This window comes from Mastomys coucha, unplaced genomic scaffold, assembly GCF_008632895.1.
Source record: "Mastomys coucha isolate ucsf_1 unplaced genomic scaffold, UCSF_Mcou_1 pScaffold20, whole genome shotgun sequence".
In the NCBI taxonomy this organism is placed as follows: domain Eukaryota; kingdom Metazoa; phylum Chordata; class Mammalia; order Rodentia; family Muridae; genus Mastomys; species Mastomys coucha.
The window spans coordinates 65582984-65601664 of record NW_022196903.1 but is presented as its reverse complement, the minus strand read 5'-3'; the positions used below and the strand labels follow the sequence as shown (position 1 = coordinate 65601664).

General features: G+C 43.8%; 1 protein-coding gene across 1 annotated transcript in view; it reads right to left on the bottom strand.

Annotated features, from left to right (window-relative positions):
- Polr1a (RNA polymerase I subunit A) overlaps positions 1-18681 on the bottom strand; it is a 67326-nt gene that overhangs the window by 33305 nt on the left and 15340 nt on the right. Inside the window, exons 8-14 of the mRNA XM_031382161.1 lie at positions 17921-18026; positions 17498-17660; positions 14743-14913; positions 14428-14550; positions 12390-12620; positions 7407-7661; positions 2448-2639 (exon numbers count right to left, since the gene is read on the bottom strand). Of these exons, the coding sequence (XP_031238021.1) occupies positions 2448-2639; positions 7407-7661; positions 12390-12620; positions 14428-14550; positions 14743-14913; positions 17498-17660; positions 17921-18026 (1241 nt within the window). The remainder of the gene's footprint in view (positions 1-2447; positions 2640-7406; positions 7662-12389; positions 12621-14427; positions 14551-14742; positions 14914-17497; positions 17661-17920; positions 18027-18681) is intronic.

Here is an 18681-nt window from a genome sequence, read left to right as displayed (position 1 = left end):
AGGGGAAAAAGGCAAGTAACATATAAAGGCAGGCCTATCAGAATTACGGCAGATTTCTCACCAGAGACACACCCGAGGAAGGGACAGCTGCGCTTACCCCAACACAACAGTGGCGAAACAGGATCAAGCTGGCCACCCATCAATAACGAAACAGCTAAGACCAGGTGACCTTATTTGTACAAGAGCTGAGCCTGGAACACAGCACATGCTATACAATAGACTCAGACCACAGAGAGCAGATACTGTATTTGTTTTAAAGTTGACTTTAGAGAAGCACAAAATAGAAAAGAGGCTATGCATAGCTGAGGTGGGGCTGCAGAGAGGGTGGTTAACAGGTACAAGGGGCTGGTTAACAAGGAGTAACTCTCACACTCCACAGCGCAGCAGGATACGTGGATGCCAAAAACTGTATATTTCAAAACAGCTGCTACAGAGGACAGCAAGGTCTCGTCACGAAGAAATAGTTAACATTTAAGGTGACCGATACTTCAGCTATCTATATCTGATCATTATAATGGACTAAGTGTCCAATAAAAACTGGGCTGGCGAGATGGCTCAGCGGGTAAGAGCACTGACTGCTCTTCTGAAGGTCCTGAGTTCAAATCCCAGCCACCACATGGTGGCTTACAACCATCTGTAATGAGATCGGACGCCCTCTTCTGGTACGTCTGAAGTCAACTACAGTGTACTTATGTATAATAACAAATAAATCTTTGGGCCAGAGCCAAGCAGGGTTGACCTAAGCAAGTAGAGGTCCTAAAAATTTCAATTCCCAACAACCACATGAAGGCTCACAACCATCTGTACAGCTACAGTGTACTCACATAGATAAATAAATAAATAAATAAATAAATAAATAAATAAATAAATAAATATTTTAAAAAAGAAAAAAGAAAAAAAGAAAAGGACTGATAAACTGGCCCTGTGAAGGATGTGGAAGCTCACTCACAGCCTCTTCAACTAAACAAAAGTGGAGAGGTGCATGCTGAAGAAGGTGAACACTTTGGCATCCAGATGCCAATTGAAGAGGTGGTTCAAAACAAGTTCAAAACTGAATGTCAAGTTGGGTGTGGTGGGGTATGCTTATAATCCAGGTACTTGGAAGGCTGAGGCAGAACTGACGCGTTCAAAGCCAGCCTGGACTACATAGCAGGATACAAAAATAGGAGTGGGTGCAAAGGGATGGCTCAGTGGTTAAGATCACTGTCTGCTCTTCCAGAGCACCCAGGCTTGGTTCCCGGCACCTACAGGGTGGCTAATATTAACTAACTTCAGTTCCAGGGGATCTGACACAATCTTCTGGCCTCTAAGGGCACCAGGCATGCATAGGACTTACAGACATATATGCAGATGAATGTTCATATACATAAACTAAAGATAAGTATTTTTTAAAAATTGTAGAACTTAATATGGTTCACAGTTCTGAGCAGCCTGAGGACAATATATTATGACCCCATTCTCATTTATTTCTGGTAAGATTACATGAGAACGAACATGGAGAAGGAAGGAATTTTTTTTTATGTTTTTGTATTTCTGTTGGGCAACAAATTGTTTTTTCTAATTATTATTTCTATTTTTGTATTATTTCTACAATGAAAAGTAATGTGAAAGGCAGACCTAACAACTAAATTTATCAAGGACAAATACAAAAACTGTACTTTTACATAACCATAAAAAAGTAAAAAGCATTTATAAAAGCAATCTAGAGTGAAATCTAGAATGAATGAGAGCGTTGGGTTTCTGTTCAGGGTGCTGGGCAAAGATAGTGAAAAGCAAACTTACCACATCTTGAGCCAGGAGAGAGAGACAGACAGTGACAAAATGGATTCCTACATTTATAAAACAATGACTTTAAACCTTAACAACTAAAACTAGTCAAATCCCAAGTCTTTACAGATAAAGAGCCAAGACTTTTGAAACTGAATTTGGAGGCCCAGGCAACAGTAGAAAAATAAATATACTGTAGTGTATTTCATTACTTGATTTCCATGTATATACTATTATATAGTTACTTTGGGCATTAATAAAATCCTGAGTTTGAATTCCAGTTCTGTTTCTAATAACTTTGAATGTGTAATTTAACATTAAGTTCGACATTATCATCTGAAGAGAGAAGGTCAGATTTAAAGCACTAAAAAATCAAGTGTAAAGAACTCAGAAAAGCCCTTGGTATTTCCCAATGAACCTTATTATTAGAGATGTAACACTATTGCCACTAGCACTGTATCTGAATCAAGTTAGATCCCAAGTTATGTTAGAGTCAACAAACAGAAGCCATGCAACCTTTGAGTTTTCCCAGCCTTGGGGCTGCACCCAAAGGGAAAGTCACATTATTTCACGATTAGAGATTTTTCTGTCTCTGGTCTAGGATCTCTTGGAATTGAAACTGTTCTATATGTGGTTGACTTCCTTCTAAAATACACACTGGCTGCTATTCTCTCAACTACCTGCTTCCCTGTCCACAGCGGCAAAGGCTTCAGGATGGCGGGAGGAAAGAGTTTCACACGTCCCACTTTGTCTGTGAGCCCCCGGTACACCAGCTCCATGTACTGTTCCCGGGTGAAAAAGCATCCACGAATGGTCATGTTTGCACCTGAAACCATGTGATCTTGGATCAATCCTGCCAATGGCTGGCCATCCTGCAAATCAAAAGAACAGGAAGAGAATAAAGACACATTTAAAGTCAAAATTCTTTCTTTTCTAACCATATGCTTGGAGGCCACTGTACCAAGAGTTTTGACACAAAGCGCAGACTCTCTGCTCCATACCTCACTTACAAACAGACCACCTCACAAACCACATGACCAGGAGTTACTGCTGGCCTCAACGTTTGCCAACTGCCTTCTCTCTTAAGGCAAATGTGTTTCAAACTCATCCAGTTCCACAGGCCTTCCTTATTTAATCACATCTGGTTCCAGTTACTCGGCAGATTTTTGGCATTTATGCCTACGTTTGGTCTGGTTGTTGTCAGTTGTGTTTTGCAGTTTGGTTTTATGCTTTTATGTTTTTCACACATTTCTGACCTTGTACTTCTGTAAAGCATTCATCCATCTAACAAATATTTACTGAGAGCCCACTGTGTGCCTGGGCATTGGCAGATGATTAGCCTGCTCAGGAGAAGCCATTGAGGAAACAAATGCTAAGATGAACACAGGACCACAACTTTTTTAAAATGTTGTGGAAGAGAAGGGTAGGATGGCATAGTGCAGACTGTGAAGAGCGCTCACACTGCATCTGAGCTCACACTGCATCTGAGAGCGGCAGTGTAGGTTGCGGAGGGGTGCTCACACTGCATCTAAGAGCGGCAGTGTAGGCTACAGAGCGGTGCTCACACTGCATCTGAGAGCAGCAGTGCAGACTGCAGAGGGGCGCTCACAGTGCATCTGAGCTCACATTGCATTTGAGAGCCGCAGTACTGACTGTGGAAGGGCGCTCACAGTGCATCTGAGAGCCGCAGTACTGACTGTGGAAGGGCGCTCACAGTGCATCTGAGAGCGGCAGTACAAATGAAGCCTTAGTGATGATGGGCTCATGCAGAAGGAAGAATTTAAAGACTTGGGGGTCTTACAGGGCCAGGGAAGGGCCTTGATGTGTTTGACTATATTGGGAAAGAATGTCCTTTACTAGTGTGTTTTCAGAATATAGCATGTGGTTCAGGGTGAGTTCTAATGAAGGTATTACCCACCTAAGGCCAAAACATGGGCTTTCATAAAAACTCCAGGTTCAGTGGCCACTTTAATTTCATTTGACATTTTCACAGTCTTTGTAATCCCCAGTCTCCCAGACCTTATCTATCAGGTCTGTGTTCATGGCAACACAGGCAAATCCAAGTAAAAATAGTTATACTCATTGACATTCTGTAAGTAGTTTCTTAAAATGTTTCTATGTTTACAGGAATCTAAGATAAAACTGAGAATGGAGCTCAAAGAGCATTATCATCTGACTGTCACATTACAGCCATGGTTCATAACAAGGGGCTCAGGATCTCACAACACAGTTGTTGGAAGAGCCAAAATGTAAACATTCTTCTCAAATGGTCCACACATGGGCCTAGGAAAACTCACATAGAGTTGTTACACATGAGCTGAAAAGGTGCCTTAAATATAAGGCTGGAGCAGATGGCACATGCAACCTTTCTAATGAAGGCTTCAAGTGTCTAACATAAATAAAAAAAAAAAAATTACCTTCCCTAGTGACACTGAGTAAATCAACCATACTACAGGGCAGGCCCCATGCCCAGGAGTCAATACAAAACGCTCATGTTTGTGTGTGCGTGCACGCTTGTTTTGTTTTTGTATATTTTGTGTTATTAGTTTTGATCTTTGTTCCTGTTTTTGTTTGGTTTGAGAGAAAGAACATGATGAAAAGATACTGTATGAAAAAAATTAAATTAAAAGGTTAACCTAATATAAAAACAAAAAATCTTCTACATCTTATTCCAAAAATGATCTTGTTTTTCTTGGAGTAGAAACCCAAGCCAGGATTACGCATTTGATCTATTCCAGTCTCTGGAAGCAGGTACTACAGAATTTTCACCCTTCAAGGAATGCGACTACATATGTGACACCCGGTGCCTTACCTCCTTTTTGTATTCAGAGTTTTCCAGGACTAGAAAATTCCTTAAAGAGCTAAATTGCTTTCAATGCACTAATCATGGATTCAAGGGAGAAATGCTGGTTAATGCAATTACTAAGGGTCTACTTATAATTCTGAATTTCCTAAAAAAGCTGTTTAGGGTTGGAAAGAACAATTCTGAATCAAAACTATAGAGTTCTGCTACTATTTAACATCCCAGAAAGATGACAGTAAAATCAGTATTTCTGGTCAAAATGCTCAAAGAACAGTGTGCTGTATGCCTTGGATTTTCTAGCTATGTAGAAGTCAGAAAACTATGTCTTAAGTTTCATCAAGACCTTTGCACAAAGTTTTTGCCCTTAGTGAGCACAGGAAAACAGAGGGAGGATATTGTTCAAAGAAATAAATGAAAAATTAAAAAAAGGTTTAAAGTTCTAATCACTTCAGATTTTAATTAAGAGGATAACACAAACTCTTTTCAGTACATAGTATGGCCACAGGGAAAGGCGCTTTAACCTGGCGCTGTATGGACAATGTGAAACACAAACCAAAGGAGAAATGAGCAAACTCCCTGAGGGAGGCCCAGCCCAAGGAGGAAAATGACCAACAGAGAGAATAGGAAAGAAGGTAAGTTCCCAAAAGTCCCTTTCTGGTTAGCCACAGCACTCCTTGACAGCTTATTACTCTGCACCAAAGATGCTGGATTTGACAATCATAAGACTAAATGAAATTGACTAGAATCTTAACTTTTGACATGGTGTCATGTTCTGCCACAAACCCCACTAGGCTCGGGTCTAGCCCTACCATCAAGTGTGGCTGAGGACTCAAGAGGTTTGAGTCTTGGCCTCATCACTGGCTGACAACTTACTTTCTTGGTGTTTCTTCACCTGTGAATGGCACCTATTTCTAAGGCCATTGTGAAGACTAGGTGTGAAAATGTCTGCAAACTGCTGAGGGGGATGCTTGAGGCCCCAGGGCCTGGTCAGTATATGATGGCTTCAGATCACTACTACAACTACGACTTCTGTTATGATTACTATTTTCACTATTGTTATTACGTGAAAAGGTAAAGAACCAATTTTTACATTAGCAAATTATGTTTTCTAATTTCTGAATGGTCTAGTGGGTTCAGAACCCCTTCTATATTTAGTCTTTCTGGTAACCAACAGCCTACTAATGTGGGCAGAAAAGCAAAGTTAAGCACAAACTGACGCCAGATAAAGCCACAGTGATAGACCAGGGTGACAGAGCGGATGGGAGAGAAGATGTAAGGAGCAGCCTTGCTGGGCATTGCTGGGTGGCTTCTAGCATGCCCTGGGACCATGCTGTCCCTCTCTATAGCATAGCCAATACCACAGGACCTGGAAGCTGCTTTTCCTCTCTCCTACTTCAGTGACTTCAGTGTGAAGTGCAGACATTAGCTGTACTGCCCTCTGAGGTCTGTGAGCAGGCTGAAATGGGAAGCTTCCAACGCACTCTGCAGTGCCTGGCATGGAAGACACACTTGGGAAACAGTACCTGTGGTTTCCATCGCTATTCCTAGTCTCTTCAGATCCTACACGTTCCAAATGAATGCTATCTATCGCTGCCAAGGAACCGTACTGTCTGAGAAGGGCTCAGCCCTTTGAGCAGGTGGGAAGGATTACACTCAGCCCTTTCTCCTCGGCCTGGCTTTCTTTGCTCTGTTCTTCCCATAAGCACCCACTAACTCAGACTCCTGAAATATAAGTAAACACGGCAGCTGGCCAAGGGCAATAGGAGGATGTATATCCCTCCACCCCGTATGTCCACGTAGACAGCTCTGACTAAATGAGGTTGCCCATGAGGAACAGCCTTGGAAAGAAACAGGAATTCAAAGAGACATCTTCATGAACTGCAAAGGGATCTACTTCATCTGGACCCCTGGGATTCAGGCTTGGAGATGGGGAAGTGAGACCAATAGAGCAGGAAAAAAAGAGAGGATACCCAAAAAAGCCATAAGGAATCACACTATTTTTATTTATCTAAAATTACATGATACATTTAGGTCTATATGTATGCACACACACACACATAATTTAAATGAAATTTACCCCCCTTGGACTGACAGTGTTCCCCCCATATGCCATAGATGCAAAAAGCAGACATGAAAAACTCCCTTTTGAGTTGTTTATCATGAGAGGCCAAAAGACCATCACTCAAACATAAACTACTGACCGTCTCCCAAAGGTTGAACTCGACTCTCTATTGCCAAGACATCCTGCACTTAGGCCATAGGGCTTCGCGGATCTGACCCAAAAGTCTCCTCCCTGAGGACTTGTGTTCACAGAAGGTGTTCTGCAAGCTGCCAAGGGAAAGAAGCAACCGACAGCCTGCTCGGCTTTGACGCTTATGACCGACAACAGCGACCCACACAGCAAGGTATCTGTGAGGTGTAATAGTGGCACTCGTGTCCTAGCAGTTAACTCACAGCCCACTCAAGAGAAGGGAGATCACGTCTGGTACTAGACACCTAGCTAACTACCTGGGAATGCTGTGCTCATCGGTGAAACCACTACTGACGAGTCATTAAGTTAGCTAATTTTTAACTGTATTCTAAATACTTATCCAAAATGCTATTATTCAACAACCGAATCTGGCTCTCTAGGATGGCTGCCCCAGGTTTTCTCCTAACGTTTTAAATAACAACAAAACAAAAATGTTTCTCTGACTTTAGACACTAAGAGCTGAGAAACCTAGGACCTCTTGTTCCACACACTCCTGTCCTAGAGCTGCCCATCAGCCAAGGCCCAGCTTGGCACTCCAAGTCATGCTGGTGATGACTACGGCACGGTCTCAAAGGTCAGACTTACCTTGGGAACAAGATACTGCTGATCAGTGCAGGCCAGGACGTAGGCTTCAGCTCTGCCCAACTCACTCTGCGGGAAGTGGGCATTCATCTCGTCTCCATCAAAGTCAGCATTGTAGGCCTTGCAGTTGGCGTAGTGAAGGCGTAGGACTTTCTCTTCAGGCAGAATGTGGGCACGGTGGGCCTGGATGGAGGGTCTGTGCAAGGTGGGCTGTCGGTTCAGGAGGAGGATGTCCCCATTCTTCACGTGCCGACACACCTGGGGCAGAACGAAGGGCAGGTGAGTACCTGTGAGAACTTTGAGGGATCACTGATCCCTCCAAGGATTTACCACACTTCACTTGGGTGAGCTCTGTACACCTCATGTTCTAATTAACTAAATAATCTAGAAAAAAGCTCTAGAAACTCTGAGAAGTACTCGCCAGCCCTCTGCTTTTGGCCTTTCACAGCTCCAAATCCTGCTTCTAGGCGCAGAGGCATAAGGAATAGACGTAGCCAACCACAGTGCGGTAAGTACTACTTTCAGAATACGCAGCCTTCTAGAGCCCTGGACTCCTCTCTCAGAGTTAACAGAGAAACAGACAAAATTTCAAGACTGTGAGCTGGGCAGTGGTGGCACATGCCTTTAATCCCAGCACTCAGGAGGCAAAGGCAGGCTGATCTCTGAGTTGAAGACCAGCCTGGTCTACAGAGTGAGTTCCAGGACAAGCCAGGGCTATACAGAGAAACCTTGTCCTGAAGAGAAAAAAAAAAAAATTCCAAGACTGCATGCTTCCACAGATTTGAAAGAACTTGGCAGGCTTGTCAAATCCTCCCAAGGTCACACATGAATTCCACAGCTGAGAATTAGCTCAGCTTCTCGAAGAACAGCTACGACTGGAGAAGGCTTTTGACCCTTGAAAACATACTGTACTTCAAAAATTCAAAACAAGTATAAAAACTAAAAACTGCCATAATGTTGGGGGAAACAATCTGAAAATATCCCCTGTGACATTAAAAACTTTCCTCTTAGCCTTTCAGAAGGAATAAAGATGTAAGCCAAAAGCCAAGGTAAGCAAAAAGAATGCATGTTTATGCAGCCCAGCTTACAATGGCAAAAAAGTAGAACTATTCTTATTGTCCCACAGAAACGGCAGCAGAGTCCAGTGTATACACATTACAGAATGCTACAGCTACAGTGATTACAGAGGTTAAATCAGATCAATACTAGTCTGAGTATAATGCTAAAAGAATTACCAAAATCAAACTCCCAGGAAGGGGACAGGACGCAACAACTGGAAATCAACTCTGTCTAGGACAGCTGCACACAGGAAAAGGTGTGTGGGCCCTCACTGCTAAGCCTCTGGGGCATGGCCTTAAAAGGAAAGGTGTTGAGGTATTTAGTAACATCTTAACCACCACAGATCTTAGTATTGTTCATATTAAAATACATATTACTTCTGCATAAATATTTCTGTAAACAGTGTCTTGTTGTGTTGTCAAAGCTGGTCTCAAACTTATGATCCTCCTGTCTCTGCCTGCCAGAGATGATTCAGTGGGTAAAGGCACTTTCTTCCAAGCCTGCTGCCTGACTTCGATCTCTGGGACCCACATGACAGGAGGAGAGAACAACATGAGGGAAGGAGGAGAAAGCGGCCTTCTGATCCCACACACTTGCCTTGGCATGTGTGTTCCCCTACTTCCTCCCAAATAAAGAAACTCAGTAAGAAAGCAAAGCAAAACAAAACTGCGTAAGCCATATGCCATTGAAGGGGGAAAACCACAAGATACAGATTTTTTTTTTGTTTGTTTTTGTTTTTGTTTTTTTTTCGAGACAGGTTTCTCTGTGTAGCCTTTGCTGTCCTGGAACTCACTCTGTAGACCAGGCTGGCCTTGAACTCAGAAATCTGCCTGCCTCTGCCTCCCAAGTGCTGGGATTAAAGGCGTGCACCACCACCATTTGGCTAAGATACAGATTTTAAAGAATAAAAAAAGCACAAGACAAACACTGAGCAAACCCAGCCTGTCATGCCCCTTTGACAGAACACCTTTTCCTCAAAGCTGATGTTACAAACCACAAGGACAGTTTTTAAAAAAAAAAAAAAAAAACCTGCATAAAGGTAAGGGGCCCTGGAGACTATAGATCCTTGGTAATTTCTCTCCTCCTCGGGTCCCTCTGTGTTGAAGCAGTTAGGAAGCAGGAGGAAATAGGTCTTGCAGCTTTCTGTGGCCCACTGGGAAGCTGGCTAAGGTAAGCCTGTCCACTGGGCTTCAGGCTGTGAAGAGATTTTCCCCTTTCCCCCACAGTCCTTCTCAGTTCTCCTCAAAGTTCTCTTGGCAGGAGCATGTCAGCAGCCCTAAGAGCTCAGTCTGTATTTTTGCTTCCTGAGGAATTCCAGCCTTCCTACCACACAGGCGAGTCCTCCAAGGAGACCTGAGCATCTGCCCAAGGCACTGGCTGCTCTGTGCGTCACACGGCCCGAGGTTTTCTTTCCTTAGTGTCTCAAGGGAAAAGTTGGCCAGATCTGTGGCCCAGTCCCAAAAGCCCAGGCTGGGCCTAGAATCTGAGTCTAGTGAATCCATTGTAAGCAAATTCACTGCAGCCGGGAAGAGATGTAGGCCAGTCTGCCAGGTACTCGCCAATCCAAACAGAAATCTGGGAGTGCAGGGCACTCCCCTTGCCAACCCAAACCCAAGGCCTTTCCTTTCTCTTGTCACTAAATAAATACTGTGGTGAAAATTAGTGTGCCCCAGTGCCTGGGTTAGAGTTTGCAGGGGCAGGCATGGAGCCAGAGGCTGCTCAGGCAGCCAGGCAGAGAAACAAGCCTAGGCCATCCTGACCACTTCCTTTTTGTGGAGGCTCAGGGGAAAGGGTAGTGGTTAGCCCTGTCACAGAGAAAATGACCTTTCTGCCAACCCTTCTCCCTCTGACTTAACCTGTAAGTTAATCTTTAGTTTCCTTCACGTTCACCTCTCCCAGCCCTTCTATTCAAAAATAACAAATTAGAAGTGTATGCATGCCTAAGTCAAAGTAGCCTATATGTACATATCATTACTGACATTGTGACATCCTAAGTCCTAGAACCTGATGGAAGGACCACTTGTGTTTCCTGTCTTTGTATGGGAATGGGGAACTCCAACAGAGAGATGGGTGCATACACAGGGATGACACCATGTGGTGAGAGCAAGCAGCAGGGATAGGGATGAGGGAGGGAACACATGCTTTTCAGGAGTGGTAAAATACTGTCTGCAGCCTGACTACCTGGTTTTGTAAATATTTTTGGATGCACATCCATTTATCTACACTTGTTTTCATACTATATACTAAGAGCTGTAAGATCAATTAAGGCTGAAATAGTTACTCTGACCCTAGGGAAAAGAGGGCTGGACTGAGACTTGAAGGACCAGCAGGATGAAGCTACAGAGTCACAAAAAGGGACAGAGAAACAGCATGTGCAAACCCGAAAGGAGGTGGAGCCAGCTGACCAGATGAGTTGAGAGGTGGATCAGTGGCCTTATGAGCTTGCTAAGGATTTGAGCCCTGCTAAGGAAGATAAGGGCCTCACTCACTCACCCTCACCACTACTCAGGAAATCTCTTAGGGGCTTCATGTGAACTGCCTAGCCCACTGCAGCTGGGTGCTCTCTCTCAGTGGAGCTCCTGTCCCACCCTTTGCCCATCCCCATCTGAGTCCACAGAAGTCATCAGGCCACATGAAGAAAGCATCCCAACGCGCCTCTGACTTATCTTTGTAACCCGATGATGTCAGACCATTTCTGTTTACTTTTCCAATGCCCTGGCTGCTTACTACCTATTTCCTCAGTGTAAACACTGTGAAATCTGCCTCCTTCTCATGACTAAAGAACACTACAACTACAGACAAAAAACAAGTGTAGACACAAAACCAGCAAGCAAGCCCCATCACTCCCTAACTTCCCAACCACTCTCATATTTTGTACTCTGAAAAGGACCTCATCCTCTCTCCTCACTGTACTTTTTATGAGATTAATATTCTGATAGCTTTTTCTTAATTCTATGACCCCTCTTCCCTCCCTCTAAATCTCACACACTTGTAGTTTTTACAGGAGATGGGCTCTTATTCTGTTTGCTGTCAACTCAAATTTGAAAAGGCTAAAAATTGTGTCTTTTCCTTGACACCCCTCTTCTCTCCTATGACATCATATTCACCTCTTCTTACCTGTCTCTATGGCCACATGTCCCTGGTGCTGTCTCTGCAACATGACTGTACTTATCCATAATTCCCCTGCAGCCCTTGAAGACTCACTTCCTGGCTCACAGATCATATTCATTCAGAGGCAATCCCTGTCAGGGTCGTGTCCTTGCAAAACCCAAGGACAGATTTCACTGAGCACTCAATACTGCTCAGTAGTACTGACTCCTCATTGCATATTCCTCTTCAAACTTCTCTCCTCGTTGTAACTCTTTGATGTGAGTGAACAGAAAGATTATTTTACATTTGCCTGGACCCATCAAAGTTAAGCAAAACATACCTTGCTGCTTCTTGAATCTCCTAGCAAAAAACCTTGACAATGTACTAACCTAACAAAGAACAAAATTGGTGCCTTGAATGGTCTGAATGGTGTCCCTGTCACCAAAGCAAATCAGCATAGAGCAGAATTTAACTCTGCTCTAGCTGAGGGGACCTTCAAAAATAAGAAAGGCAAGAGACTGGCCTATTGTTAGCCCTGAAAAATCAATGGGAACCAATGGTCACCATGCCAAGCCAAAGGTGTCTCAAAAGTTCCTTCTGGGCAGATTGGAACGTTTGTGGAATATTACAATATGACAGCCAATCCCAGACATGCTATGCTAATTCAGTACAAGGGGGGAGGACCCTGGGGGGAGGACCCTGGTCACTTATATCTCTCCTTAGTTTCAGTGAAGCTGCTACTGATCTGAGTACCATCCTCTGATTAGCCCTGCTCAGAGGCAGCGTGTAGGAACTAGACAGGATCTAGGAAGTCATGAACAAACACAGTTTACTTACAACTTTTGTCCCCTGAGGCTTAGGAGCCCCTGTGGCTGGTGTCAGGAGCTGTTTGGCCACAGCTTCCCGCTGCGTAGCATCCACTGCGCTCAGGGCTGTGCGACTGCCATCCTCATTGATGACCATGGAGGCTCCTGGGTGCACATTGGGTCCATTGATGACTGCCTGCCTCAGTTCCTGCACGTTCCAGGGGGTCACTGGCTGGGGGTAAGTCAGTTTTGTGGCAAATACCTAGAAACAAGGATTGCATGTTAAAATTCAGAATGGGCAGACAAAGGTTCCAGGGACACAAAAGCTAACAAAGGCCTTTCTGCAGGCAGAGCAACATGCCTTCTCTGCTGAACTATTTTGCTATGCTTGCTCTCTTAAGGGATTAGTTTTCTTAAATGCACACCCAAAACTTCACCCTTTCCTGCCTGCCAATAAAGTCAGTGTTGCCAAAGGAATAGTCTGGGGCACTTGCTTGAAAGCCACCGTGCCCTCCCCGTCCTGGCAGGTACCACTGACTGCCCAGCTACTTCCACTGAGCCCAGGCATGGCATCAGAGTGGTGCTTGAGAGGAAATGGATTTGCAATCCCTGAGAACATGAAGTGTTCTTCTGTCAACACTAGGCCTGAACCTTGCTCTAAAACAAGTGAGTTCTCTACAGTGAAGTAATCTTCTGAATCACTGATGTTTCCTTACTTGATACTTCACCACACACACAAAGACTGCAGAGACCAGAACGTTCAAGTTCCAGGTCTCTATGTGGAAGCTGTGTAGAGCCCGGCCATGCTCCCGCCTCCTTCACTTCGAGCTAATGGACTTGTTTACTGTTTGCCCATCACTTGGCCCACAGCTTTAGGAGCCAGTGCTCTGGTGTGTGGCTCCCTGCCAGGTTTAGCACAGTCTCATTTTATCTCACCTTCTTGTTCCCATAACACCCCTGGTGCACTGTGGGGGAGGGAAGGAGAGCAGTCTTACTCACTCTGTTTTTCCTAGTCACCCTGTAATAACCCCAGGCCTACATGGCTCTGAGAATTTGGGGTAAGGTGGGGGTCAATAGGGTGGACAGGATTAGAGTTTCTCCTCAGGATACAAGCCATTAGCAAATAAACCCAGATCTTAAAAAGAAAAGATCAGAATGCTATGGAGGTACAAGGCAAGACCTCACTAAAGGTCTCTACCAAAGCTGGGGACACTTCAGGCACTGAAGTCAGAGCCAGGATGGCTTCTACCTTCTGCTTACCAGGCCTTTCCTCCCAGAGATTCAAACTTAAGAATATTATGACTGGCTTTCCTCAATATATAGTTCAGCTTTTGGATGCAAAGATCTCTGGTTCCTGGGAGGCAATGAACACATCTTGTTCTTGACACATCAGGCTCTTGCCCAGGAAGCCAAACTGTGCCTAAGACTCAGAACACTTTAGCTCTGCTTATTACCAGCTCCCCCAAGAGAGGCAGGGTGGCATGTAAGGAAATGAAACTCTGCACAGAGGGAATTAAACCATCTTCGCATTATTGACCTCGAGGTCCATTAAGGAGGAAGTCGGCTAGAAAGTGCTGCTAATGAGCACCAAGGCTTTAACTGGTGGGGAAGTGAGAAAAGGAAGCTGGCTCGCCAAGGAGCGCTAATGGGTGACCAGGCGTGCCACTCTCCCTTTGAACCGGGAGATGATACACACTTGCTGCCCTTCTGAGGGCTCTCCACTCTCCGCTGCCAGACACCCAAGTGAGACTGAAATCCCCTGCCCTCTTCTTCTCCCATCATGGACTCAGTTGAACAAGAAAGGTGTAAAGACTAGGTTAAGGTTGGCAAGAATAAGATATAGAAACAGGATGTAGAATGACTTGCCGGGAATTCCCTGGTGCTTTGGGGCACAAGTATTCTAGGATGGTAATACCATTATGTACCTCAAGTTCCTTCCACATGCCAAGCAGTAGAAGCTGTCTTCACTGGAGTCATGTTGATCTACCACTAACTCTGTCCCCAGGCCTCTATGGCATATCTATCTCTCAGCCACCAGTAATAAATGAGGCCTGTCCCCAAACGCATACCATGGGGATTCCAATTTCATTGGTGTTGATGTACATATCAGGGCAGATGACCGAGCGGGCTGCGTAGTCAACTCGCTTGCCCATCATGTGCTTCCGGAACAGGCCTTCCTTCTTCTCTAAGATCTATAGAGAGCAAAAAAGTGCCAGAATATTAAATGATTCAATTATGTTTATTATTTTCTTACTTCTGAACCAGTGAGTATAATGTGTACTTATTTCTAAACATGCAGACGGGAGCTAGGGATATATAGTAGTTGTTAGTTGCTCATTACTGACCCGCACCAACACGTGATGGGAATCCAATTCACTGCTCACCTGTCTTATGCCAGGGTACTTTTCCAACATCAATTTATCCATCTCACTGTCAAACACAATATTGACGTGGCTCTGAAGGCGAATCCAAATGTTGTAAAGTTTATCTGTGAGAGACTGGCCTGGAAGCAAACTTAGAAAGGATCGGTCGATAGCAACTGAGGAATCATTTTCCTGGGAAGATAAATTCAAGGAAATAGGAATTATTGAAGAAAAACGTGTTTACTCAACCTAGCCCTTAATGAAAAAAAAAGGGGGGGGGGGAGTTCTGGAAAGATAGCTCAATGGTTAATAGTACTGACTGCTCTCCCAGAGGTCTTGAGTTTAATTCCCAGCAACCACATGGTTGCTCATCTGTAATGGGATCCAATGCCCTCTTCTGGTGTGTCTGGAGACAGCTACACCATACTCATATAAATTAAATAAATCTTTATATTAAAAAAACAAAAACAAAACAAAACAAAAAAAGCCCTGGAAGCTGACAGATGAACTGACCTTGCTAGTGTTTATCAGTAGTACATATCAGCCCCTATCAGCTACTATGTATGTATCAGCTTGTCTCTTTTAACAGTAAAATGAACTCAAAATTCATCAGCATTAGTAGCACTGTAGTTATCAGCCACTTGAGAAGTAGAGGTAGGAGAGCAAGATCCTGTCTCAAAAATCAAAGCTATGATTTAAAACCTAATGCTTAGGTTCCTATCTTAAGCTGCTTATGTCTAGTACACCGAAACTAAGAGACTCTTGCAGCACTTCCCATGGGCACTCTACTTCAGAGTGTTCTACCAGACAAGAGTTTCATATGCAACTGCTACTTTAGTTACAGGTTTAGGAAAACATTGGCCAGTGAATTCATAAAAGTGCGGTGGAGGGCTTGCCTAGCTTACAGGAAACCCTGGCTCCATCTCCAGCAGCACAGAAACTGGATGTGATGGTGCACATAGTAAGCCCAGCACTTGGAAGGTGGCACCAGGGGGGCAGAAGTTTAAGGGCAGCCCTGGTTATATGGTAACTTAAAGGCCAGCATGGGCTACCTGAGACCCTGTCTCCAAATAATAAAAAACAACAAATAATATTACTATTATTTTAATGCAGGTAGAATAATTTCTTAAGAAAAAAAATATTTGCCATATAATACTGTATGTCATCAGTTATAATGTGAGTCCCCAAGTGGGTTAGATTAAGTTACTGGCTCATCCTCAAGCTTAAATATTTATCTAATCATGTAAAAATATTTCTATCCTTAATCCTGTCTCTTGCTTATTTACCCAGGGAAGAGAAATACAGAGGTCCTTACAGCACCACCTACTGGCCCCATCTGGCTACAAATGGCCTAGGAGATAGACTTTCACAGCATAGTTCACATGAGACAAAACACTATCAGTGTTAAGGGTAGCCTGGTTCTATGGTAACTTAAAGGCCAGTGTGGGCTACACGAGACCCTATCTCCAAATAATAAAAACAACAAATAATATTACTATTATTTGAAGGTTGAAGGCATGAAGATGACACTGTCACAGTGATAATTTGGGTTTGTCCCCCCATAACCAAGGAATAAAGGAATCATCTAAGGGTACATGTAGTTCTGCAGATAACATTACAGTCCTTTTCACCACCTGCATGATGGCAGAGGCCTGTCTAGTCAAACTCACTGCTTATAGCCACATGATTGCTGTTGAAATGAACAAGACCTTGTCCCCTGGCTTCTGGTATGTCCCTAGCCCCTAGACAGCTTCTGGGAGATCACTGTCATGGGAATACAATGATGAACACAAATAGGGAAAAAACAAGAATATGTCTGATTAATTAAAGGGAAATTAGCTGAAAGATCAAGACAGAATTGTTTTTTTTTTTTCCCCTTAGAGATAGAGGCTTATTACTATTGACAAAAGCTTATCTCTACTCTTAAGGGTCACTAAAATAAAATTCTCATTCTACTCATTGGATTTGTTATCCTATGGTCTTCAGTCTTCCATACTGGACTAGGGCCTGCAGATGTCAACTCTTTCTTATTCTAAGGATCTGTTAAAAGCACATCCACACTGACTCTTCAGTGAAGTTCAGCAGAACCAGACAAAGGATCAAGAAGTCATCCAAAACTAAGTACACAGAGGACAGTGGTGTCACCCTGTAAGATCCTTGGCTTACAGCAGGACTGTCTGAACAACTGACATGGAGTCTCAGAGGGGTCTCTCCAAGGCTAGCGAAAGCCATTTCTATTTACATCTAGACCACAGTTCAGGGATGGAGTGACCTTGGCAAGTGTTCTGAGTAGCCAACTTGGCCTTATGTCCATTACAGAGTTGACATAAGACCCAGAAAGGGCTAAGGAATTGTCAGTGGGGATGGTCTTATTCTAGAAAATCCCATTCTACTTCATCTTCCTTGCTCCACTGCTAAAGACCTTAATGAGTCTACAAACACATTCTTAGAGCCTGAGAGAGGATGACTACTTAGACCTTCACTAGCAGCTGGTGGTTCAGAACAGCTTAGGTGTGAAACCTCACCATAAATGACATACAGTGTATAGAGATGAGTCCAAGAAATCAAAGTGACTGAAACCACTGGCATGATCATTGGATACTGAACCCAAAGCACGCCTAGATTTATCTATAATCAGGCCTGAGCTTGTCCCAACAAGTCACAGGGGTGCTGCAGCCACAACATCTGTGTCCACGCAGAGTTAGAACCATGTGTGTAGGTCTTACCACACCTGTCCTTAACCAAGACACTGTATCCGCATGGAGGCAGCTCTGACCTTGTCTATGGTGAGTTCTGTTATCTCACAGGGCAGTTTCTGTTCTTGGGCCATCAGTGCCAGAAGTTTCCGGATCAAAACTGCATCCTTCATGACAGCTTGCAAGTTTACTGTCTGGCCATTAGTGAACATCTGGTCACCCAGGCGATTGATGGGACGATACCTACAGGGTGACAAACAGGCTTCATGAATGTTCTTCAGCCTCTTAACCTATTTACTCAAAGTACCACAGCTCAATCCACTCAAAACATCCATCTACATCTAGGACAACCAAATAACAGAAAATGCTCAGGCTGCTACCTGCAACCTTGGTTTGACAGCTGTTTGATTTCTCAGTGGCCCGACTCTTCCAGGCCCTCCTACATGACCCTGCTCAATTCCTCAGCCCACCCTTTTCATGCAGAGTAAGTTAAAAGGAGTTACCTGGATGGCGGTACCACTATGAAATCTAGAAAGAACATACTGGGGTTGAAACTGGACTCCAGGCCAATATCATCCAATCCCGAAAAAAGATAATTCAGGAAGAATCCTGTGTTGAAATAAAGTAACCAACAAGACCATTTAAGCCTATGTATAAACACATAAGGAAAAAAAAGGATCAAAACAGGGTATGGGATCCTATGCAGAATTAAGAAAATACTTCTTATTAAAAATGAACCAAACCAGCCTGGGCACATGACAGCTTGTATGCAAGTAGGATAAGATGAGGACGCTGAGGACCAACAGTACTTCAGTAAGGAAAAGAGCTATGAAGGAACAGGAAGTGCTAGTCGCCCTCCCTCCTAGGCATGGAATCTTACAGGCATAATGAAATGTTTGCTATTTTGGACTCTGGAAAAAAATTAATCAAAATAAAAAAACAATCAAGTCAAATAAAGTTTAGTCTTTTAAAAATGAAAGATAATGGAACATCCTTTCTCTATGGGTATGCCAAGAGGGCTCTTCTGCAAACTGAATCAGAGAGGTAAACTGACCTAAAACTGCTTGGAGAAAATGAACAAAACATGAATAAAGCCTGCCACAGAAAGCACTTCACTAACTTGGTACTTTTCCACTCTCGTAACACTGGTGATACCATGGTTATCTATGAGCACTTCCTGTGCAGGGACCAATTAGTGCCCAGAACACTTCCTGTGCAGAGACCAGCAGAGTCCGTGCCTAGAACACTTCCTGTGCAGAGACCA